We start from the raw sequence: 25250 nt of genomic DNA, 5'->3' as shown, positions 1-25250 counted from the left end.
GGTAAATATTTCTCCCAAATCACAATGTGACACACACAAATGAAACCAACACTGTTATAGTTGTTTTATGTATGCATACTAACTAGAACTTTTCTTGTTCTTCCTCTTGTGGAAATCAGATATATTTTGTATATATTTATAACTTTGAATCCTGCCTTAGTCACCTTTACCCTCTCAAAGCAGATTTCAAAATTATAGAGGCACACAGTTTCTCCATGCATCATCTGAAGTTATGTTTTCTAAGGTTTTGTAAAATTGTAGAATGTTTTATTTAGTTAAATTTTTAAATATCTCTCAAGTCTGTAACCCACATTACTCAGAATGTTTTGAGAATTAGGGATAAAGGAATAAAATATAACATTAGTGTTTATTTAGTACAAAAATAGATTATAGAGGCCAGGCTCAGTGGCTCATACCTGTAATCCTAGCACTTTTGGGTGGCTGAGGCAGGAGGATCACTTGAGGCCAAGAGTTTGAGATTGACCTAAGCTACATAGCGAGACCCTTTCTCTACAAAAAAATAGAAAAATTAGCCAGTCATGATTGTACATGCTTGTAGTCCCACCTACTCGGGAGGCTGGTAGGAGGAGAGTGCTTGAGCCCAGGAGTTTGAGGTTAAAAGAAAGATAAGTAGTTAAACTTAGGAATAATTTTTTAATAGAAGTATAATATACATATTTTCCAGATCTTCACTGCCTTTTCTAATGTATTTATTACACAAAATAGCTTTGTTTCCACAATCTTTTTGTCACTTCGGTTCTGCTTAAAAACATGTTTCAGGCCGGGCGCGGTGGCTCACGCCTGTAATCCTAGCACTCTGGGAGGCTGGGGCAGGAGGATCATTTGAGCTCAGGAGTTCGAGACCAGCCTAAGCAAGAGCAAGACCTCATCTCTACTAAAAATAGAAAGAAATTAGCTGGACAACTAAAAATATATAGAAAAAAAATTAGCCGGGCATGGTGGTGCATGCCTATAGTCCCAGGTACTCGGGAGGCTGAGGCAGGATTGCTTGAGCCCAGAAGTTTGAGGTTGCTGTGAGGTAGGCTAACACCACAGCACTCTAGCCCAGGCAACAGAGTGAGACTCTGTCTCAAAAACAAAAACAACAACAACAAAAAAAAAAACGTTTCAAACTGGGAGACTGCAAAGAATGCTCATGTGAAATCTCATCCATAAATCTGATTGAGAATTCTTGTAGTGTGAAATATTCAAATTTATTTGCTTATTTATATAAGATGTGTAATTTGTGATGGTTAAGTAGAAGTTGCATTTAAATTTCAGTAAAAGAAATTTAGTTAGAAATTTGGAAAGAATGAACTAAAAGGTGATTATGTGTAAATATTTGCTGCATATATGTGAAAAGAAATCTAAAAAAATTTAGAACAATGAAGTTGGAATCAAATAATGGAGGATTGGTTATTTTTAAATTGATTTATATTCATGATAAAAGAGGTTTATCAGTGAATTAAAGAAAGTTGTGTCACCTTTTTGTAGGAAAATCTTTGACACACATATATGTTAATATCTTTGCTCATATCAGAGCTTTCTTATATCTCTATATACATAGTCTTAAATATAGGAACATTGGACTAGATGATCTCTTTGTGCCCCTTTTATCCTTAGTAGTCCATGGTTTTATGTTTTAAGACATCATCTCTGTATTATATGATAAAGGATGAAATTATTTCTTTTTTCCAAAGAAATTTTTTTGGTGACTTGATTAACATTAGGCAAATCTGTGTTACTTGAGCGAAGCCTCTTCCTTCCCTGCATTTCTCCTTCCTGTCATTAACCTGGATATCTGAAATGTGGACTAAACTCTTCAATACTATATAAAACCTACTAACTTTTGTGCACTTGGTTGCTCAGCTTTCTAAGAGCACCATTTCTGAACTTACGTAAACTAAATACCATTCTGTTTTGGAGATTATGACATAGCTGCTGGATGTGAATTCTCACGGCTTTATTTTTCTTTTCAAGGTTGAAGAGATGGTGCAGAACCACATGACTTACTCATTACAGGATGTAGGTGGAGATGCCAATTGGCAGTTGGTTGTAGAAGAAGGAGAAATGAAGGTAATTCCCACTGAAATGTTACAGATTGCAAAGTGCAGCTCTGTTTCAGTCATATTATCAATATTATTAATATGAATAAGGATAGCATTTTCAAATTACTTTAACACAAATTATTATGTATACTCAAAGAAGCACCAGATACTGAGAAATAAAATGTCTTTGCTTCCCTAGCTTTGCTTTTACTAAGTTATGATTACAATGTAAATCTATGACTAAATTATTCTGTTTTACCATGGAGAAAATAAAATTTGGGGAATTATATATAAGTAGTTCACAATTAACTGATAGTCCTTTATTTGGATATTTCATTTTGTTTGGTTTTATTTATTTTTTTTAACATATTGAATGTTGTGCCCAGATGTCACTTTGTTTCTCTCCCTTTTTGGTCTATACCTCCCTTCTTGTCCTTTCTCTTACTATACCTTTTTTTTTTTTTTAATGTTTGAACATTGGTCACTTGATTTTGTTCACATTTCTAAGCACAGAAACAGAAATAACAGCAAGGAAATGAGAGAGAAAGAGATGGATTGAAAAGCAGCAATAGCATTGAACTTTGGATTACCTCATTCCCTAGGCACTGTGCTTAAGATGCAGAGATAATAAGACTCCCTGCAAGCTAAAGTTTTAGTTGAGGGAAAAGGATACTGACATTTAAAAGATACTATTACTTGGCTCCATGTGATAATGTATTGAGTGAAGAGTAAGATGAGTGGTGGAGAAAATTAGAAAAGAAAGAGAGCTCTGTGATTTGAAACAATTAGGTTGTTTTACAGTGAGGAAAAGCATTTGAACTATATCTGGAAATGGAAACAAGGTTGTGACAAGGGTGAAGTGAGAGCTTTTTAGGCAAAAAATAGCAATATGAGCGAAAACTGGAAAGCAAATTTCTTATTTGGGATTTTTACGTAGACTATGTTGATCACAATTATTCTAGCAAATGAGATACATGAGATTTCCTCTCCTCTTGAATAGGGAACAAATTAAGAAATAGAGGAGACAAACAAATGAAATAGCAAAATGTTAGCTATAATTCTAAGCTGATTATAGAAAATAGCTTGAGATCACAAGTTCCCTGATACAGCTGGATAATCACAATTCTTCCCCACAGGAGCAGGCCCCCAAAGCAGACCAGGATGTATAATCTTTGTAGAAGAAGGGGTTGAGCCAAGCCTGCCTTGTTCCTCCTTCTTTCACATAAAGCCATTGTACCTGCTCTAGGAGGGAAGAAGTGAAGGAGTGAAGAGAAGCCCAGGGGTGATGGTCTAGATGAAATCCCTGTACCTCGAATGAGGATTACAGAATAAGCCTACAGCCCACAACATTACAGAGATAGAAGTTAGGGCTAGATTATAGGAAGCATAAAGTAAACTACTAAGGAGAATAGCCTGTTGTCTGTAGCAGTAGGTTAGCCACTGTATGGAAAGTATCATTTTTAGGAAGATTAAGGTGATAAGGAAGAAACTGGAGACCAAGAAGACCAGTTAGAGAGTTAGGCACAAGATGATGAAAGCCTACCTAAAACAGGTAAGCAATAGTAGAAAAATCAAGCTGTTGGATATCTTAGAGAAGATGAGTAATACGCTTCATAGCTATGCGCATTGTAAGAGGAAAAGTGTGACTGGGAAAATGGTGGTCCCAATAACATGAATAAATAAGTATGTGTGTAGGGAAAGGTAGTTTGGTGAGATGTAACAGAGGAACTATGTGAAATGCCTGATAGTGTCTGGCCCCATAGGCACTCCATAAATTGAAAGCTGGTTCTCCCCCATAATAACAGGTTTCTTCTTTTCTCAAAAGAACTTATCACAAAGTTCTCTAAAGTAGCAAACTATTTATAATTTTCATACAATTAATTTTACTCAGTACTTAAGGTACATAGCCTCAGTATTTAATGCAAGATAGCTCTGTATTTGTAATCTTTTTGGCTGTTTCAGTTTTCAGTCATTGATTCAACAGAAAATTGAGTGTCTACTGTTTCAGATACTATTCTAGATGTTGGAGATACAGCATTGAACAAAGTAACCTTAACTCAGTGCCCTTAAGCAGATTATGTTCTAACCAGGTTTATTTGGCCTTCTTAACCTTGTTAAACAGTCCTTGAGAATGTTTGGTAAATAATGCATAATTTAAATTGATTTATTTTTAAACAGCACATAGTAAGTCATCACATAGATGTTTTTCATAGTTGAAGTTTACCTTGGATTTGGATTTTAAGTATTTTTGTGCTGTTTGTATTAATTTGAAATTGCTTTTAGCAGAATACTATAAATAAATTTTCATAAATAAAAATCTAAAAAACAGCTAAATTTAAAAGCATGCATTCAAGTTTATACTTTAGGGGTTTGATTTTTAATTTTCAAACAGTTTTTTAATTATGTCCTCTTTAGGTATATAGAAGAGAAGTAGAAGAAAATGGGATTGTTCTGGATCCTTTAAAAGCTACCCATGCAGTTAAAGGTGTTACAGGACATGAGGTCTGCAATTACTTCTGGAATGTTGATGTTCGCAATGACTGGGAAAGTAAGCTATCATTATTAATATATTTTAATCTAATTACTATTTGAATTTAATATCAAATCCAACCTGGTTTTCTGCATTTTATTATAGAGTTTACAAAGTCAATGTAGAAAATATTTGGAGAATCATATAAAGTACTAATAATACCTTACATTTAAATAGAGCTTTTCAGTGTACAAAATGCTTGTCAGTATGTCTTTTGAGCCAATACCTCAGTAATCCTCCATGATAGGTAGGTATTTCTTATTTTCCATACAGATTAAGTAAAATTCAAATAGGTAAGGTGACTTGTCAAAGGCCACACAGAGCTAATTGGTGGAATAGCTAAGACTGAAATGGGAGGTTTCTGTTTTTTCATCTACTCTTTCCTAAACTGTTTTGTTTCCATGGTAAATTCTAGATAAATCCTTGTGTGGTTAGAGTTGTTCTTAGTGTGTGTATTACCCTTATACCCCAAATTTCAGAAATACAGGTACTTCTGGACATCATGTTTATCGTTGGCGGTTTGACATTCTTTTTTTACAAATATAGTCAGCTAAACCTAAATAGAATGGTTTATTTAACTTAATAAAATTGGGAAGAGGGAGGGGTTGTAGTGTGGGGGAATAGAATTGCTTTATTAAAAATTAAAAATAAATTAAAAATAAAAAATAACTATATGTACCCATAATAATTAAAAATAAAAAAATTATAAAGAATTGCTTCCTTGCTTTGAAAGATAGATATTGGGCCAAAAAAAATGAGACTTCCTGGTGAATCAGACCTCACAGCCACCATCTATAGCCCTAACACTAATTATTAACTACCTTCCATTTGGATTTACCCTAGGTAAGGCATGATCCTGTTCATTTTGCCATAATGTTCATTGTAATAGACTTTCAGCATGACTGAATTGATCACATTCTAGGGAAAGGTAATATATCTTTTTGGCTACTAACATAATTCTCTTCATTTCAGCAACTATTGAAAATTTTCATGTGGTGGAAACATTAGCTGATAATGCAATCATCATTTATCAAACGCACAAGGTAAATATCTTTTCATTCATCCCCAAAGGACTCCAATGTAGTTCAAACTAAGACATATAAATTCTCTGAAGTAAAATTTGGCAAGAAATTAAATGCCACAAAAGATCCAGAGACTTTATTAATAATTCATGAATGTCATGTATTTGAAAGGTATATCAGTTCCTTTAGAGCAGAAATGTGTGCAAGCAAGAATCTGAGAAATATAATCTGGAAACAAAGCGCTTCATAAAGGTCTACAGTTAGTTTCTCTTCATGCACTTTTTTTTTTTTTTCCAAGAGATGAGGTCTCGCGGAGTTGTCCAGGCTGGTCTAGAACTCTTCAGCTCGAGTGATCCTCCTGGCTTAGCCTCCCAAGCAGCTGAGAGACTACAGGCGTGTGCCGTCACACTCAGCCTTCTTTATGTACAGTTTAAGTCTAGAAAAGAGTCTTCTGATATACATCCATTGAAATACTTTCCTAGCATCTAATCTCAATAGGAGATAAATATGAAAGTGAATCATAGTCTCCTGTCCTATGGACAATAGCAATAAGGATAATGGAAAATATGGTATTAGCCTATGCTAAGACTAATAGATATGAAAGTGATCTAAGAGAATTATCTGAAAGCAAAAAAAAAAGTTGGTGAGCATGACTATTAAGGTTGGTCATACATCAGAGCACACAGAAATATTGTAATTTAAATTTGTTCCTTTCACATTATTTCTCCTTCCACTATTCTTTTCTTTTTTCTTTTCCTTTTTCTTAAGACAGGGTCTTGCTCTGTCATTCAGGCTGAGTGCAGTGGTGCAATCGTAGTTCACTATAACCTCAAACTCCTGGGCTCAAGTGATCCTTCTGCCTCAGCTTCCTGAGTAGCTGGGACTACAGGGATGCAACACAATTTTTAAAATTTTTTGTAGAGAGTGGGTCTCACCAGGTTGCCCTGGCTGGTCTTGAATACATGGGCTCAAGCAATTCTTCCACCTCAGCCTCCCAAAGTGCCGTGATTGCAGGCATGAGCCACTGCACCCAGCCCCTCTGCTATTCTTAATATTTGAAATTATGGAATTAATATTTCCCTTACCTTATTCTGCTCTGTTCCCCTTCTGAAAATTGCCAAATAATATATTATATATAGAATAATAAAAGGAATTAAAATTTTGGAGAGATCCACCAAAAACAAGCTTATATGTTTTATAAGAAATACAAAGATTCAGTGAGTACTTCATTTTTTCAATTCAGTGGGTACTTCATTTTTCTTTTTTAAATGATCTTTTCAGTTGAACATTTGAAAATATTTGAAATTTGGTATGTATTTCTTGAGCTCAGTCTTGTCATCTGAGACATCTTATATCTAATAATTATGAACTGTGCTTCATTTTACATGGTAGCTGCTCAAGAAATGTGTAGGACTGAGATTCATACAGATTTTGAGTCTAGGCCAGGTGCAGTGGCTCATGCCTGTAATCCTAGCACTCTGGGAGGCTGAGGCTAGAGGATTGTTTGAACTCAGGAGTTTGAGACCAGTCTGAGCAGCCTGGCGTGGTGGTGCACACCTGTAGTCCCAGCTACTTGGGAGGCTGAGGCAGGAGGATCACTTAAGCCCAGGAGTTTGAGGTTGAAGTGAGCTATGATGCCACTGCACTCTAGCTCAGGCAAGAGAGAGGCTCTGTCTCAGGGGGAAAAAAAAGATTTTTGAGGTCTAATTGGAAACCTAAAATTTAGTAAATGTCAAAATATCAATTAATTGCCCTATAATTTAGAATGAAGATAAATGACAGTAATTTACAACCAGAAAAAAAACTTTATTATCTGAAGATAATTGGTCATAGAAAACAATCACTGAAGCTATTCCACATTGTAGAGGGAGGAATGATTGTGTATGTTGTATTAGGATTGAAAAACTAAAAATTATATAAAATAATATATCTTATATGTGACAAAATTTAAGTTACAGTTATAATTATTTGCTAATTCATACAATAAACAGATTGTTCTGTAATAATTTTTTCAACAAAATTGAAAACATAATACAATAAATTTGACTTCTTTTATAATGTGGTCTTAAAGAGGCCTACTTGTCTCTTAATGTTTACATCATTCTTATTCTTCAAATTTCTAGCTTATCATCCTGTGGATTTGCATTCATTAGTTCTAAGTGTGCCAAATCTTCATGTATTATTATCTTCACATACATTTGCCCAACACTATTTTCATCAGTTTTATGGAATTTTGCATCTTTAATAGATGAACTATTTCACTTTGCAAGTGATTTGTATTGTATTGACACTGAGTTGTTGGCTATTTATTACACTCTAATCAGGAAAGATACTGCATAAGGACTATTCAATTACATATACCAGATACCCAAAATAAAAGTAACTTAAACAGGATAAAAGTTGAATTTTCTGTCATTTAGAAATGATTTTTCCCAGTTATCAGAAACCTAGGCTTTCTGTTATTCCCACAGTATATGTTTTTCTTTGCATATCTTAAAATTGAAATATTCAATCTAAATGATTTGGAATTATTTTGAGTATGATGATGATATCAAAGGAGCAGTCTTTTTTCCCCTAAAATCTTTGCTTTTTAAGTCTTTGAATCTCTAAACATAACAGTACCAGGGAGAATGGGGAGTTGTTGCTTAATGGTGGACAGTTTCTGTTTGCGGTGATGATAGATTTCGGAAATAGATAGGTGATGGTTACACAACACTGTGAATGTAATTAATGCCACTAAATGATACACTAAAAACTGGTTAAAAGGGCAAATTATATTAAGATGTATATATGTGTGTATATATATATAATTACAATTAAAAACATTCCTTTGATTATGTTCTACAAATCCATTAACTCAATGTTTATAATTAATCATTTGATAGATATTCTTGGATGCTTTTCATTTAAAATTTGACAGATTTCACCTTCAACTAAGGCATTTATTGGTTTTTAATTTGTTTCTCTGTTCCATGTTACATCTGAATAAAAAGTAGTTCAAATTTTTAAAAGATTTTTACTTCTCCTCAGAGAGTGTGGCCTGCTTCTCAGCGAGATGTATTATATCTTTCTGCTATTCGAAAGATACCAGCCTTGACTGAAAATGACCCTGAAACTTGGATAGTTTGTAATTTTTCTGTGGATCATGACAGTGCTCCTGTAAGTACAGTGTATAAATGTGTATAATTATACAATATAAAGCTAAATACACAATACAGGGCAAAGGCAATAAAAACCCACCACACCCAGAGAGACACTTGATTTGATAATGCTCCCTAGATTTTGTTTTATGTTGGGTTAGCTACTAGGAACAATACAGCCCTTGTGTGTCTGAGGGCAACAGTCATGGCTATGAGCATCCCACCAGGGCTGTTTTCCTTTCTTTCAGAGGTTTGGTGAAACAGAGCCAAATGGGTAGTATATGTAGGCTACTTCCCACAGTTAATCTCTTAAGCATTACCAACTGCTGGGCAAACCTCTGTAGTTTCTACCTCAGTTTAGTTCCATTTACTACTTAGGAGGAAGGAAAATCCTCATGTCATATCAGCTTGGCATGTATTATTTATATAGTACTTATAAGATTTCATTGGGGATTTTGATAAATTATGGTTTTGGTTAGCCTAATGTAGTATTAGACCAATACAGATTACAAAATACTGAGTATCTACTATACTGGTGCTTTTTTATTTTTTGTTTTGGCAGCTAAACAATCGATGTGTCCGTGCCAAAATAAATGTTGCTATGATATGTCAAACCTTGGTAAGCCCACCAGAGGGAAACCAAGAGATTAGCAGGGACAACATTCTATGCAAGATTACATACGTAGCTAATGGTATGTATTTTTTCTTTTTTTTTTTGCTACTTAATGTGGATGTTCTTGATCATGATCTGTATGATAACTGACAGTTTGGACAAATGCCTTTTTAGTTGTTATCCTTTAGTTTCTAATTTTTAATGTGGAGATACATATATCAAAATTATCTGAGAAACTTTGAAAATACATGCCTGAAATTTGCCCTAGAAATACTGTATGAGAATTTCTGAAACTGAAGCTGGATAGGTAAATTTTAAAACTTCATCTCTAGATCACTATCATATATTCTTGGTTTTAAGAACCGTTTTGTTAAATATTTGCATAATAGGATGTATTTATCATTAGGAATATAAGCAACAATGGGAAAGGAAATTAACAGTTCTTTTTCTCGTTGTCAGACATTTAGTTTTCTGAATCAGTGCTCCCCTAGTCCTTATTAGTTGCTAGTTTCATATTTATTTCACTTTGACATGCTGCTGGATAGCCCTTTTCATCACTTGCTTTGGTTCCTTTCTACACCCATTTTGCACCTGCAGTCATCTTTGCAGTCTCTCTTACTAATTCTCACACCCCCTTTATACAGGGCCATAACTGCTAGTATGTTTATATAAACAATTATACCTAAGCAAAGTTGCTAGTTAATTGTAGTAGAGGTTGATGAACAAATCTGCGTTAAATAACCTAAGGTGTTGCTATACTAAATATTTGCATATAATTTAGGGAACCAAGAACATTTTAGAAAGGTAGTAAGTGATTTCTTATTTCCTATCTGTTTATATCTGTTGGTTAGTATTAAGGAATGAATGATCGAGACTTTAAAAGATGTTAACTGGTCCAACATGAGGAATTTTTTAAAAGCAAGGGAACAAATTAAATGCTTCACATGTATTTGGAGAATTATATCTTAGTAAGTTTTCATTTTCCTTTATCTTGCAGTGAACCCTGGAGGATGGGCACCAGCTTCAGTGTTAAGGGCAGTGGCAAAGCGAGAGTATCCTAAATTTCTAAAACGTTTTACTTCTTACGTCCAAGAAAAAACTGCAGGAAAACCTATTTTGTTCTAGTATTAACAGGTACTGTAAGGTCTATATTATCATTCCTTTTTAAATTTTATTTGACTAGTATGAGTCCACAGATATTAAAATTTAGTTGTTGAGAGCAGTTGCTATGTTTCATGATGTTTCAAGATAGTTTACAGCCTTTAAAACTTAATTTTTTCTGCTGATGCTTACTTAATGAAATTTCAACATTATAGAACTATAGAATTTCAGAAGTGCAAATTCCCTGTATTCTTCCCCAGAAACTATTATTTTTGTTGTATATTTTTCCAGACTTTTCTGTGTTGTACTGACATATACGTTTGAGTGTTTAAAAAAAAAAGTGTTTATTCCAATGTTTTGCAGCTTGCATTTTTTCACTTAACAGTGCCAGCTGTAGTGACTCACGCCCATAATCCTAGCATTTTGGGAGGCCAAGGTGGGAAGATTGCCTGAGGCCAGGAGTTCAAGACCAGTCTGAGCAAGAGTGAGACCCCATCTCTACAAAAAATAGAAAAGTTATCTGGGCGTGGTGGTGCTCGCCTGTAGTCCAGCTACTCGGGAGGCTGAGACAGGAGGATCACTTGAGCCCAGGAGTATGAGATTGCATTGAGCTCTGATGATGCCACTGTACTTTAGCCCAGGCATCAGAGCAAGAACCTGTCTCAAAAAAAAAAAAAAAAGTATCCTATCTTTCCATATAAAGATGAGATGTGTAAAATGATCTAATTCTTTTAACATATATTATATGAATGTTGCAGAATTTATTAACCACTCCCATGTTAATGTCTGGATTCGTTTCCCATTTTTATTGTCAAACAATGCTATACTAAACATCTTTATGCAAGAAGCTAGAATCTTTAATTTTTTTAAATAAGTGGTACATTAACATGGTTCAAAAATCAAACGTATGAAAAAGGTATATAGCAAAATTTACCACCTGTCTTCCTATTCATCCGGGTTTTTGCCCACTAAAAAAAATTACATAATTATTTGCTGTGCAATATTAGATGCATATTATTAAATATGCTGTTACTAGTTTCTTGTGTATCTTTCCAGAGATTTTTTTGTTAATGCCTGAACAAGCAAGTACAAGTATGTTCCCCCTACACATTTTTTCTTTTTCTTTTTGTTTTTTGTTTGTTTTTTTTTTTTTTGAGACAGTCTCACTCTGTTGCCTGGGCTAGAGTGCCATGGCATCATCATAGATCACAGCAACGTCAAACTCCTGGGCTCCAGTGATCCCCCTGCCTCAGCCGCCTGTGTAGCTGGGACTATAGGCGAGCACCACCATGCCCAGCTAATTTTTTCTATTTTTAGTAGAGATGGGCCTTGCTCCTGCTCAGACTGGTGTCGAACTCCTGACCTCAAGTGATCCTCCCACCTCAGCCTCCCAGAGTGCTAGGATTACAGGCGTGAGCCACCGCACCCAGCCTCACTTTTTTTGTTTTTAACACATTGACTGCCACATTAGAAAAAAAATTTTTCCTTGGGACCACCATGTTGTATTACAAAAGTGGAATAAAAAACTTCAAAAACAAAATGATCTTTTGTAATTTAATGAAAAACTTGTTATTTTTTATTGTTTTCTGTACCTGAGTTATATGCAACTTGAAAAATAGTTCTTGCAGCTCCCAAGGTGGAGAGACATGTGGGTTACATATGCTTCACGAGTCTCTGGGCTTAAAACTAGCATGAATCAAATACAACTCACATAGCAGTTAATGTGTTAAATAAGGCAGACCTCTCCCATAGCTTGAATCAATTTTTAAAATTCTTGATACATGGTATTGTGTGGCATATTTTATTGAAGGCTAAGAGAAAGGCAGTGCCAGTCTGTGGGGTAAAAATCTAGAGACTTCTCATTGATTCCCTCTTTGCTTACCTATAGTATGTTGCCCTTTTCAATTTTTTCTAACTTTCAAAAGATTTCTTATGCTTGTGTTCCTTGCTTGTAGTATAAATTTCAAATTTGTAAAAATCCTTAAAAGATAAATTTTAATAAAGATTCTCCTTCCATGAATTTGGAGGGTAGAAGGACTCTGTTTTGATAGTCTTGCAGGTGTTAATAATGCATTGCTAAATTTTTTACTTGTCATTTTCTTTCCTGCAGTGACTGAAGCAAGGCTGTGTGACATTCCATGTTGGAGAAAAAAAATTGAATGCTCTAAGCTGGAACATAGGATCTATAGCCTTGTCTGTGGCCCAAGACCTTGGCCTTGTGTACAAAAATGAAGAAATATTGCAACAGCAAAGCTGAACATCTAACACTAGCTGTCTCCTGCTAGATCTCCTCGCTCAGTGTATAATATAAATACATGTAAAATTACATGTATATGGCTATATTTTTATTTGCTTGCTCCTCGAAGAGAAAAAAACATCAACTTTGAATCACAACTAGGAATTGATGATTTAATTTTTAGAAACTTTTTCAAAATTTTTAATTTACTCTGGTCCGGCCTGAGAGCCTCAGTTATGTCAGGTTTTGTGCACAAAAGAAAAGCACAAAAGTTGGACGCACATGGGGCACGTGCTTTCTGTGCACCAAAAATCTGGATGAGGTTCTTTTTTCAGGCCTACAGTCAAATATGTGTCCAGAATTTTTTGACGTTTTTGCTTTGTATAATCATAAAATTCATTGCTGCTGATTTCTATAATGATTCATGTTGTCATATAAGTGTCTCTTAATAACTGAGGGCTGTCAATAACCTGTGATTTTGCCTTTTCTATAGTCTTACTCCCATGAAGAACCTTGGTTCTGATGGAGAAAGAGTAAAAAGCTTTATTTTTCCCCCCAGATATCTTTATATTTCTATTATATTTTTTAGTTGTGTACTGTGTGCTACAGATTTTTTTCAGTTTATTAGAAACACAATTTGGTAATTCCTAAATTGTTTCTGCCTGCCTCCAAACAGAAACATCTATACAAATCTAGTGGGTATAGATTACTTTCTGGTCAGGTGGTTGGGATATAAAATGAGCTCATGTTTTCCTGAAATTTCTGAGAGAATATACTGTATTACTTGTTAAAGCAAGTCAGACTGTTTGGGTTTGACATTTGATTTACTATTTCTAGTATTCAATAACGGGTATGTTTGTTAGTTCTTCTAGTTTGGGTCAGTTTAAAAGATATGTTGCAAAGTATACAAAGAAAATGTGAGCAATGCTTCTATTTGCCTCTTGATCAGAAACTTTACCAGAGCAGTAAAGGATTCCACATGATTCAAACTGAAATGCTTTTGTTAGTTGCTATAAAAACTTAAAATGTAAAATGCCTTTTCCAGTTTTAGTCCTCTGTGAAAAATATTGAAGCATGGAATGGAGGCAAGGAATAGTACTCATTGAAGTCAAAATGACTGCCCACTTCAAAATCTTCAGTGTGTTTATACACAAATGTATTTATATGAATCAGAGGCATTTTGTATAATAGATGCTTTGCTGAGTTGTTCATCTCTGTAGAAACACAGAAATCAGACCCATTTTGTAAAGCAGAAAGTCATGTCATATAGAACATGTCTTGTATATATGCCATACATGGTAACGGAATCTTGATGATAAATGCAAGATGATAATTTAATGATGGGATTAGTCTGATCACTTAATATGCACAATCCTGGAAGTGAATTACTTGCATCAGCTATAGTGATATTTATTATTCTGTACAGAGAGAAAAATACTTATAAAACATATGCTTACATTACATGCACGCAGATTTCACGCTCCATAAATCTTTTCTATTTTTTAATTTACCTTTCTCTAAATGTGCATGGAATATGCCTTATTATAGAAAAATGCTGTTCATAATTTGACTATGTGGAAAAGTGCCTATATGGTGGTAATGCTAGTAAGGCAAATAAGACAAATTATCATATTGGTTTACTACATCACCAGTTAACATTTTATATTGTGATGTTTAAAAAAGAAAAGTTTATACCTCAAATGTGTATTTTATTTTACAATCAGCTGTGGGGTAGGGGTTGGGATGGGTGAATGGGAGGGTTAGGGAGGGAAGGTTTATTCACCATAGCCGCTGATGGGAATCTTCAAAAAATTCTGTATGCCCACCATAAATATTTCTCTGTTTGCCATTTCTGGTAACTGTCATGAACACAGACAATTAACTCTTTCATAACTAAATTGGATAGCTTTATTTTACAAAGGTATGGAAAGTTTACAAAGCAGTATCTAAATCTAACTATCATTAGTTGCATTTGGACTAAATGTGATGACATACTTTTGCAATGTATTCTGTAAATAAAATGACTACACTAAAAATATTTGTATAAAAAAAGAGGAAAAGAAAAGATACATTTTACCTTTAGATAACTGCACTGGTACTTCACTACAGTTAATCATGTCCAATCAGATTTAGAAATGAGTTGGGGCATATGGAAAGAATTCAAAAGAGGTCAGAATTTGCAGAGGTACTGGCCTATTAGACAATATTCAGACCCTCTAGAATTATTTTCATACTGTTAATGCCTACATACTGAATATTTATGATGTTTTTCTCATCCACAGTTACTTCTCTTCCCCAAGCCAAAAACATTTTTTTGTTGTTGTTTTTTTGTTTTGTTTTGTTTTGGTTTTGGTTTTTTTGAGACAGAATCTCGCTCTGTTGCCTAGGCTATAGTGCTGTGGTGTCAGCCTAGCTCACAGCAATTTCAAATTCCTGGGCTCAAGCAATCCTTCTGCCTCAGCCTCCCGAGTAGCTGGGACTACAGGCATGCACCACCGTGCCTGGCTAATTTTTTCTGTATATATTTTCAGTTGTCCAGCTAATTTATTTCTATTTTTTTTTAGTAGAGCCGGGGTCTCACTGTTGCTTAGGCTGGTCTCAAACTCCTGAGCTCACAAGATCTGCCCGCCTCGGCCTCCCAGTGTGCTAGGATTACAGGCGTGAGCCACCTCGACTGGCAAAAATATTTTTTGTACCCTTTTACTGTCTTTTCTACTCAGTTACTGTTCTGCGCTATATTAGAAACTTGAAAAATATTGGTGATGTGGGGTTTTGTCCCTGAGTGCCCACCATACAGGACAAGAGAGCTCAGTGTTTCAGTTAGAATTCAGGACTCCTGGTTTTGAGGTAGAGGATAATCATTTAGCACTTGGTCAGCCAGAGCAAGGAGAGGGAGGTCTGCGAGGAAGATGTAAGACAAAAAGAAAAGGAGGAATGGGTTTCCCATTTGTTCAGTTTCATCAACTAATTTGTACACCTGTACAACATCAGTGTCAGTTATTAAGAAATTTTTGGTTGGGCTGAGCTGGTTCTTTTGTGAAATTGTGCCGGTTATCTTCAAGCTTATCAGTTATTTGTCCAATTAACCACTTTTCACCAGTATTTAGTCCAGGTTGTACAGATGATGTATTTGGATTATTGTCATTGTTCATCTACAAACTCAAAACATAATCATTTTAAAGTACCTTGGGAGTGTGTAGAGTGTAACTATTCTATAATAGCTTTATGATCCTGATGATGTTTTTTAAAAATAATAAGTTGGATCTTCCATGTTACAATCACAAAATTAAAACCAGTATTTAAAGTGGAAAAGTATTAAAATATTATGGACAAATCCGCTTGCTTGATTTGTTTTCCTTATCCTCGAGGTAATGCCCTACTCTGAGTAGTTAAAAGCTTGAAATACTCCAGTGTTCTTCAGACTAACTCAGTTAAGGATCAAGACATAGACTGTCCATGAGTTGCAATTAACAAAATATAACAGGATGGAATATATCAAGTACATGGCATGTAATGAAGGGAAATATTTTGTGTATCTTTTGTCACATGTATAACATACATATGTGTGTAGTGGGTTACAATTTCAAATGAATTTCTTACTGTTGATCATGTCCAAAAGTTATAAAAGATTGCTAGAGAGTAAAGCCATATACACTTGGGTATTTCTAAAATGGAAGCACAGTTCCAGTGAACCATCCACACTTAATTTGTAATTCAACTGCATGCACCTATCCATAAATAAATATCTCATTTGTCTATTTAAATAACTTCATTTTATTTAAATAATATGATCAGTTCCATTGTTGCACTCAGGGAATTTATGCCTTAGAATGACCATGATACGGTAAGTGTGGATTTGCAGTTCATTCAATCAGTGGGTTCCTCCATGGTTGTATTGAAAGGCACAGAACACATTTTTTCCTAGTGTTCAGAGGCATTAATACGTAAAATTCAAACAATGTGACCTGTAAACACAAGCCAACTGCATAGTCTGGTAGGATGCTAGAAGGAAAATCAGACTATTATGTTAGATTTATTGACAGAAATAGTATGTGGTCCTCTTAGAGGCCTTTTCAAGAGCAGTTTTAACTATATGCAGTTTTTGTTTTAGGCTTGATTTTGGAATATAACCTGCAAATAAGATATAGGTCTAACCAAGCAATTTCAAATTGGGTTGCTTTTATAGCATCTTCCAGGCTTTCTTGCCATGTTTTAATTTGGTTACAATAGGGCTCATTATTATTTGCATTGTCTACCTATTAAAATAAATTTTCTGTAAACCTTCCACATCTGTATACTTTGAATAGCCTTACACAAATATAAAGTGAGGCTACTTTCTTTGTCCTCTTCATTCTGTTTTCTGTGAGGTTAGTAGCAGAACACATCTCAAAGATCTCTGAAGCTGGGATGCAATTAAATTGAGAAAAGAAAAAGAAAAGGATTTCTAAAGCTATTATAAGATGCCCAACCAGGGATTTTCTTACTACCCAGGCTTTATAATTCTTACGGTGCTATATGAGGATATTCCATTGTGTCTGTACCAGGCAGTATCCCTGCTTTTTACCTTTGCCCACTCAACAAACCTATGAGGTGATTGGTAGTGTGGTTGGTGGTACCGCCCTTTTTTACAAATGAGGAAACAGGTCACACCTTCTGATTGATTCCCAAGTTTGTTTTTTTCCCATTAAACGCTGCAATTTTTTTTTTTTTTTTTTTTTTTTTTTTTTTTTTTTTTGAGACAGTGTCTGACTCTGTTTCCTGGGCTAGAGTGCCGTGGCATCAGCCTAGCTCACAGCAACTTCAAACTTCTGAGCTCAAGCAATCCTCCTGCCTTAGTGTCCCGAGTAGCTGGGACTACAGGCATGTGCCAGCACATCTGGCTAATTTTTTCTATTTTTAGTGGAGATGAGGGGTCTCACTCAGGCTGGTCTCGAACTCCTAACCTCAAGCAATCCTCCTGCCTCGGCCTCCCAGAGTGCTAGGATTATAGGCGTGAGCCACCACACCCAGCTAAACTCTGCTACTTTTTCATGCCTGTGTCTTTAATATCTAGAAAGTGTTTGACAGACTAGGAAGAGCTGATGTGCTTGAAAACTAGCACTTCTGGGGTATGGATCTTAACCCCACACTTCAATATCAGGTTCACAAAATCCCACATATAGACAGTCCCTGACTTGCAATGGTTCCACATGGGATTTTTCAACTTTATGGTGGTGTGAAAGCAGTGTGTATCCAGTATACCCCTGGACTTAAAATGGGGCTGTGTCCAAATACACCCATCATAAGTTGAAAATATTCTAAGTCAAAAGGGCATTTTTGACTTAAGATTTTTCAGGTTATAATGAATGGGCTTACGGGTGTGTAACCCCATCATAAATTGAAGACCATCTGTAACTATATGTCTTATAAAATCCCACCAGATACAGGAAGGTGGTCAATAAAGGGGAAATTTGACCACCATCTGGTGCTTTAACTGCCTTCCTGTCCCCCAGCTTAGAGGGATGAAACAGGAAATTGTGTCATTAGAAAACCACTACAAACAAGCCCAAAGAGGGTATTTTATCTCATTTTCAACCCAAGGATGAACTCCAGTATAACTATCACTGTTTTATGAGCTGCCTGCCACAGAATGACCACTGAGTAGTGAACAAAGCAAGCTTTGGATTCACCCCAAGTCAGTTTACTGTGGTTCTTTTCTATTACTGTTCCTGAGAATTAGGAGGCTTAAATGGTCCTGGGTCCAGCCTCGGGAATCCGTATGCAGCAGTTAAATCAAGGTGTGGTCAACATCAAGCCATTTTAGCAACTTGAATAGATAGCAATTCCCTGGCACACAGCACATATCTATTACCATGCAGTGTGCTAGGATTGGAGATACAGCAATAAATAGACCATCTGTCCTTATTGTTTTCATCATGACCAAGCTTTTTATTTTTTATTTTTTTTTGCACCCCCCCTCCCCGACCAAACTTTTTAAAAATGTATCCAAAATAGAGGAAATTGGCTTTGAGATCAGAAGCATTTGAATAAGGTCCATTGTAGACTTGGCAACATTGGAGAGGTACAAAAGTCTTGATTCTCAGTTGTGTTCTGAAAAAGTAGGTATTAATAGGACGTGGGCTGTCACTGTGCTTTAACCTCTGTGCAGGTTGATAGCACCAAATTAATAATTTTTCACTTTAACTTAAAACTACAATTTAATTTATGATCTGTAACTGACTTCATTCCTAGCATCCAGTAGATTTTTTTGTTACTTCTAAGTGAATTTCCATGTTCCTGGGTGCCATGTATTCAACACAATGGGAAGGAGTGAGAATAATGTATTTAAAAATCCTTTGAAAACTTTAAAGCACTATGCAAATGGAAGGAATTACTAAGGCACCTACAAATATGTGCTAGGTACTGTTATTTGAATGCTACAGATATGAAGATAAGCCCAACACAAGAGTAATGACAGAAGATGCAAACATTTGGTGGCTTTGAGCAGAACTATTAAGTTGCTTGGCTTGTCTGGGGTTCACCTACCTCCGGGACATGTCCAATAAGGGAGAAGACTGGAGGGAGAGGCACAGGCAGTTGTTGGCAAACCTTGAAGTCTACCTAAAGAAGTTTGATCTTCATTCTACCAGCAATGGGAGACACTGCAGGGCTTTTTTGAGCATTGTTTTTATCTATATCTGAGAAACATCCGTGGGACGTGGTGCTTGGTTTGTTTGGATATGGAATAAGTCAACTATTTATGTTATCTTTACTTGTAGAAAATAATTCCCATGCCAATGTCTGAAATGGACTGGGGAGATAATGACAGCTTTTTAAAACTTGAGAAGTGGAAATGATAGTGCCTCAAGCTGGATCTGTCCAACAGTCATCGCATATTTGCAAACTAAATTAGGAAGAGTTCAGAGCTGCATAATCAGTGTTAGAGAAGATACTTCCCTGATTTCTTTGCCTTTACTTTCTCCTTATGTTCAGTTCCTCCTGCATCTATCAAACTATCCTTTTATACATCATTCCTCTTGCTAAATGTTTTAATAATGCCCTTATCTCCACAAGTGAGTCCACACTCCTTGACTTCAGTCTGTGATCCAAGGCATCTCTTAATAGTTTGGCTTTACCCCATCTATCTTACCACCCTGACTCTCCATGGACCCCCCCCATAGATAAATCATCACAGCCGGGTGGACTTACTCCCTATCACTCAGCAATCCGTGCTTACCTTCTAAGGAAATGCGTGCTCGCCTCCCCTCAGTCAACATCCAAGACCTACTTCAGGGTCCCAACATCTGACCTTAATTATACCAACCCTCTCAACTCCTCTTCAGTTCTATTGTCCGTGCTTTCCCTTTGTATGTCCTTGGACTATATACCTACTATGACATTGCTTCTTGTAATATTAGTCTGGCGGCTATACTAGACTCCAGCTCATCAGCTCAACTACAAGCTAGTAAGCTTCACAAAACAGAGCCCCACCAAAGTCAGAGAGCAGTTTCAATAGAATGTATGTTTGAGGTGGCAAAAAAGTAGTGGGAAAAAAATAGATAGAGTGTGAAAAGGAGCAAATGGAGCTGGAGGAGCAGAAGGGCTTTTAATTTCAATGAGAAGGTGCATATTTGAAAACAGAAGGGATAAATGGAGGAGAGGGTAGAACTGTCCGAGAATTTGTTAAGTACAAAAGGATGAGATCCAGGAACAGGAACACAATTATCTTCTTTTCCCCTAGGACTTAAGCTTTATAAAGAGATACCAAATCTCCCAGCCACAGATGGTGGCAGATGAGCATGAAATCAACGGGAAGTAAATGCTGGGCAGCCCACAGGGCTCTGGGCTGCAAAGGGTTAAGTATAGTTCGCTGTGCAGCTGCTGAGATGATGAAGAGGAAAGAGACTGCTGAGCAGCCTCTGCTGTGAATACCTGCAGTGCTCTGTGGAAGGCAGCAGGCCATTCCCTAAACGGGATATATACATGAGACCCGTATCACAACCACTGGAAAAATACCTCGTTTCCGTCTTTGGATGACAAGTGATTTGGTTTCTGTGTGGAGAGAATAAACATAGCATTTCATGGAATGTGTGGAGCTAGATAATGCCTTAGAAGCCAGCTGATCCAGCTGTCTCATTTTACAAATACGGAAACTGAGGACAAGATGTGAAGTGACTAACCTAAGGTCTCACAGCTAGCTAGTAGCATAGCGGGGATTGGAAGGGAGGTCTCTAGACTGCCAGCTCCCTCAACACTGCCCTCCTCCTTCTGTTGTGAATGACTTTCTCTTCGGCACAAGTGCTAATTACATTTATTACGTCAGTCACTCAACATTGAGGACCTTTAATTCTAAGGTACTTGTTCTAAGATAACTAGACAGTCCCTGCCTTCAATAGACCTCAGTCTGGAGAAAAATATGGGCAAAATTTCTCTGCAGTACAGAATAACAGGTCTTCCAACTTTTATTTATATGTATGTTTATCATTTATATTTTTGTTTGATAATGCACATAATTAAAAATACATTTATTGGATGGGTGTGTCCTAAACTTTTTTCTGATGAGGTGTTCAAGGTTTGAATTCTACCGCCATAGGTAGGCGCTGTCCTGGGCAAGTTCAACATGGATTTTCCCCCCCCAGTAGCTTTCCACCTAAAATTGCAATTGTCCAGGCTATACCAGCAAGTCAATTAAGCTTCATTTACTTAACAATGGTTGTGCAGTACAGGTAAGAGCATCCAGATCTGCTGAAGGAGCCATGGCCTGAGGTAGGTGAGATGTTCCGTACAGATCTGAGCATATTTTGCTATTAAAGACTGATGAAGGTTTCAGAACAAGTGCTCTCACAGGTTTGTCCTAGATTAGAAGAGACAGAGGCAGGAAATACATCAAAACTTGGTTTCACTATAAAAACCCTTTGAGGATACAGCCCAGTTAGACCGTGAAGTAGGCAGGAAGGCAGAGGTTCCTCTGTGATGTCCATTGTGAGCTTCAGAGCTGCAAAAGAACTCAGGAGTGAGGTTCTTCCATCACACATCATGAAGGGCTAACAATACTCTGGATTTGCTTGTTGTGTCCGACGCTTCTACATACAATCCCAGCCGATTTTAGACTGGAGACTGACACAGAATTGCTCCCACAACCATCCCTCACTTCCGCCCCATCCAAGCCATTTACCATTTCAAATTTGCAAGTGACACGAATGCAAAGGAGTTCCATAATCAAGCAGGCTAGATGACTACAGCCCTTCTATTTTGGATCACTTCCTGATGCTTGTCTGCCTGCATGCTTAGTTAGCAGCTGGCACAGGCCCTCCCCGTTTTAGGCTCCCTGCCAACTGGCTCCAGAATTAACCAACTGGAATGCTCTGTTCAATGGGCTTCTACCCTGGAGTAATTGTGCTCCAATGCCACTATCCCGGGAAGTTAAAATAGAAAGGAGTCAAATTTCACAGGGCAGGTGGGGGGAGGCTGGGGAGTAGACAGCAAGTAGCTCAATTTTTTTTCTAGTCTTATTTGGCCCTTTGGGAGAGGGTGCAGGGAACGAGGAGGGTGAGTGGAATAAGTGGCTGAAAGTGTCTCTTTTTCTGGGGCATTTTACATGTAGACATTCAGTGTTGTTCTGGGATTGTGGGAGTGGGGGAGGAGCACCAAATCCAAAAAACATTTTCTATGTAGTTATTACATCTCTCTTGGGTTAACTCTAATCAGGTCTTTATTAACCAGCACTTGGTCTCTCCATGGGTGTTTTCCAACTTTGTGCTTTTGAATAAACACAATTTTCTAATACCCTTCACTCACAGCCCCATCAGGCACCTTATGCTGAAATCCCAACCTATTACAGCAGCAGCAGCACCACCTGTGAAGTTGTTCGACCCGCCAAAGTTCTGGCCCCACCCCAGACCAAGGGAATCAGAAAGCCTGGGGGTGCACCTAGCAATCTGTGTTTTAATGCCCGGCAATCTGTGTTTTAATGGATCCTCCAAGTGAATGTGGTGCACACTCAAGCTACTAGAGCACACTTTTGCATTCTGCCTCCTAACTCCAGCTGTTAGTGCAAGTCTTTCTTCTATTGGCCTTAGGGAGCAGCGGTTAGAAAAACCCTCCCAATACAGGAGTGCCCATACCTCCCTCAGCAGCTGTCAAACTTGCTCAGGAAGGAAAAAAGGGGGAGATGGGGACAAGGGGGCATGTTCCAAGTACACCACATTGAAAAAATGAAATCTGTTAAATGTTAAACACATAATTGTTAAACTAAATCACTTGCCATCTTCTCTTGGCTTCCAGCGTAGAGGTTACCCATTACTTTTGCTAACTGGGCAAAGTTTATTATTAATAAATTTTAGCCTTGTCCAGCACAGGAGCATAGTTTGAGAAATGCTCGTCTTGAAAAAAAATCTTCACAATGAATTTAATGCTCTAACTCCCCCTCGTGTACACAGGAGATTCATATTTGATGTGTTTTGCTGTCCTGGGGTCCTCCTGTCTGAGCTCAGACCCTTCAATGTGAGACGCTCCCTTTGGATTTAATCCTCTTATCTTCTCCTAAGATGAGTAAACATCCTGTCCTGTCACATGCATCTTACTGCTCAGCAAATTACCCAAGCAGAAAGCAAGCTTGAAAATCATTCCCTGTTTTTTGTCTGCCTGCTCCGTTCTGGAGGGGGCTGACCATCGCAGCCCACTTCAGGAGAAAACTTCAAACTGATTCTCTATCTGGGCCTTGGTTCTTAGAGGCTTGTATATACCTTTTCACCTTTAACCTCAGCAAAAATATAGTCAATAATTTCACATAAATGAAAGTCAGCTCTTCTAAAGAGGCTACCCTTAGCTACACTAAGCTGTACAAATTCCCCTCTCCAATTCAGCCCACACAGTTTAAATGCACATTTGCAATGGCCATTTGGTTTTGGCTGCCCAATCTTTTCTCCTTCTTCCCCTTAACTAGCCTCCCCACTCCGTATACAAAAGTAGTCTGGTTGAGATTATAAATCTGAACTAATCAAACCCTGTAAATACAAGAAAGATCATTTTAATGCACATACAACACTGGCCTGCCATCAGTGTCATAGAGCTGGACAATATAATGGAGAATAAATGGTCATGTGACTCCTGGCACGAATTATAGATTACCACTCCAGCCAGATTTCGGGCCTCAGGCCTAGGGTTAATCCAGACAAAAAAGGTTACTGCTTACACTTATTAATATTAACTTCCTTTCCATAATTTACTGGAACTAGAAAAAGGTACTCTATAACAAAATGTATACAATTTAGTGATTGTACAAAACATTAATTTAGCAAGATGATATTCATTACAGTCACCAAAACGAACACTCAACATATTTTTCACTGCCACTTCCACGAAAGCTCAGATAAATAAAAAGTCACTGGCTGAAGAGTTACAACAAAAGCAATTTAAGCTTTACGTACAACAGCAAAGGTTCATCTTCTATAATAATACTGCAGACACAATCACTAAGAGGCTCTCCATGCTGCCACAGCTTTACTGGAATGTTTTTCAGAGTCCATCTTCTACATGAGACATCAGATTTCCAAGACCGACACTTGAAGCATTAGATGTAATACAAAATAGGGAGTTCTTTATTATTTATATAAAACTTGTACATTAAAAAAATTTAAGATTCAACAACTGTGCTGACCCCTGAGGAAGCTAAGAGCTTTTATGGGTCCATTAAAGAGCCCTGTGTGAATACTTCAGTCACCAACCTCCTGGCCACAGGAACAAGGCACACAGCTCCAGGGCCATTCACGTGGCTCCTTCATTGGCTCTGCAAGCTGACTTTCCCTTTCATTAGGCTTGGCAAGCCAGCCGGGGTTTCCTGGACAACATTAAAGAACACTGCCTTCTCTGGCCCAAGCTAGAGTGTTTTATCACTATACAAGTATTTTTCTTTATTTCCCGAACACTTTCAATAAACTCCTAGCATAAGAAGCTTTATTACAACATATACAGATTTGATACAGTTGTTTACAAAAAAACTATCTCAATTTTTCAGCTAAATAAATTAAAATGTCTTTTAAGAAATTAAAGTTGGCTTGGAGAAATGGTGTTTTTCTTTCCAAACTGTGTTTCAACACTGAGTTCTGAAGAGAGGTTGCAGACTTGCTTGTATTTGAGAGTCACCCTCATCTAAGCAACATTAAGAGCTCTGGTATCTTTAGTAACAAGCACAAAACTCTCTGTTTCTTAAAGTCTAATGCTGAAAAACATGTCATAGACAATCTAGACAAACATTTCTATTTAGACAAGAGGCCTCTCTGAACAAACACCTTGCAGAGACAAATGCAGTGATTTGCTTTTGAGACAGGGGCTAGAGGGCAGTAGCACGATCATAGCTCACTGCAACCTCAACTCCTGGGCTCAAGTGATCCTTCTGCCTCAGTCTCCCGAGTAGCTGGGACTACAGGCGAGTGTCACCATGCCCAGCTAATTTTTCTATTTTTCTGTAGAGACAGGGTCTCATTCTTGCTCAGACTGGTCTCGAACTCCTGCCCACCTTGGCCTCCTAAAGTGCTAGGATTATAGGCCTGAGCAACCGTGACTGGTCATGATTTGCTTTC

At 37.0% G+C, this 25250-nt stretch overlaps 1 protein-coding gene across 2 annotated transcripts in view; it reads left to right on the top strand.

Moving 5' to 3' along the window:
• CERT1 (ceramide transporter 1) overlaps positions 1 to 13486 on the top strand; it is a 95354-nt gene extending 81868 nt beyond the window's left edge. For both annotated transcript variants that reach the window (XM_045566416.1, XM_045566415.1), the window contains 7 exons: positions 1981 to 2076; positions 4464 to 4596; positions 5551 to 5621; positions 8631 to 8759; positions 9303 to 9432; positions 10351 to 10487; positions 12565 to 13486. In XM_045566416.1, coding sequence (XP_045422372.1) covers positions 1981 to 2076; positions 4464 to 4596; positions 5551 to 5621; positions 8631 to 8759; positions 9303 to 9432; positions 10351 to 10478 — 687 coding nt within the window. In that variant the 3' untranslated portion in view covers positions 10479 to 10487; positions 12565 to 13486. The remainder of the gene's footprint in view (positions 1 to 1980; positions 2077 to 4463; positions 4597 to 5550; positions 5622 to 8630; positions 8760 to 9302; positions 9433 to 10350; positions 10488 to 12564) is intronic.
• The last annotated feature ends 11764 nt before the right edge of the window (positions 13487 to 25250 follow it).

The sequence above is a fragment of the Lemur catta genome, chromosome 12 (assembly GCF_020740605.2).
Source record: "Lemur catta isolate mLemCat1 chromosome 12, mLemCat1.pri, whole genome shotgun sequence".
Taxonomy (NCBI): Eukaryota; Metazoa; Chordata; class Mammalia; order Primates; family Lemuridae; genus Lemur; species Lemur catta.
This window is presented reverse-complemented; position numbering and strand designations above follow the sequence as displayed.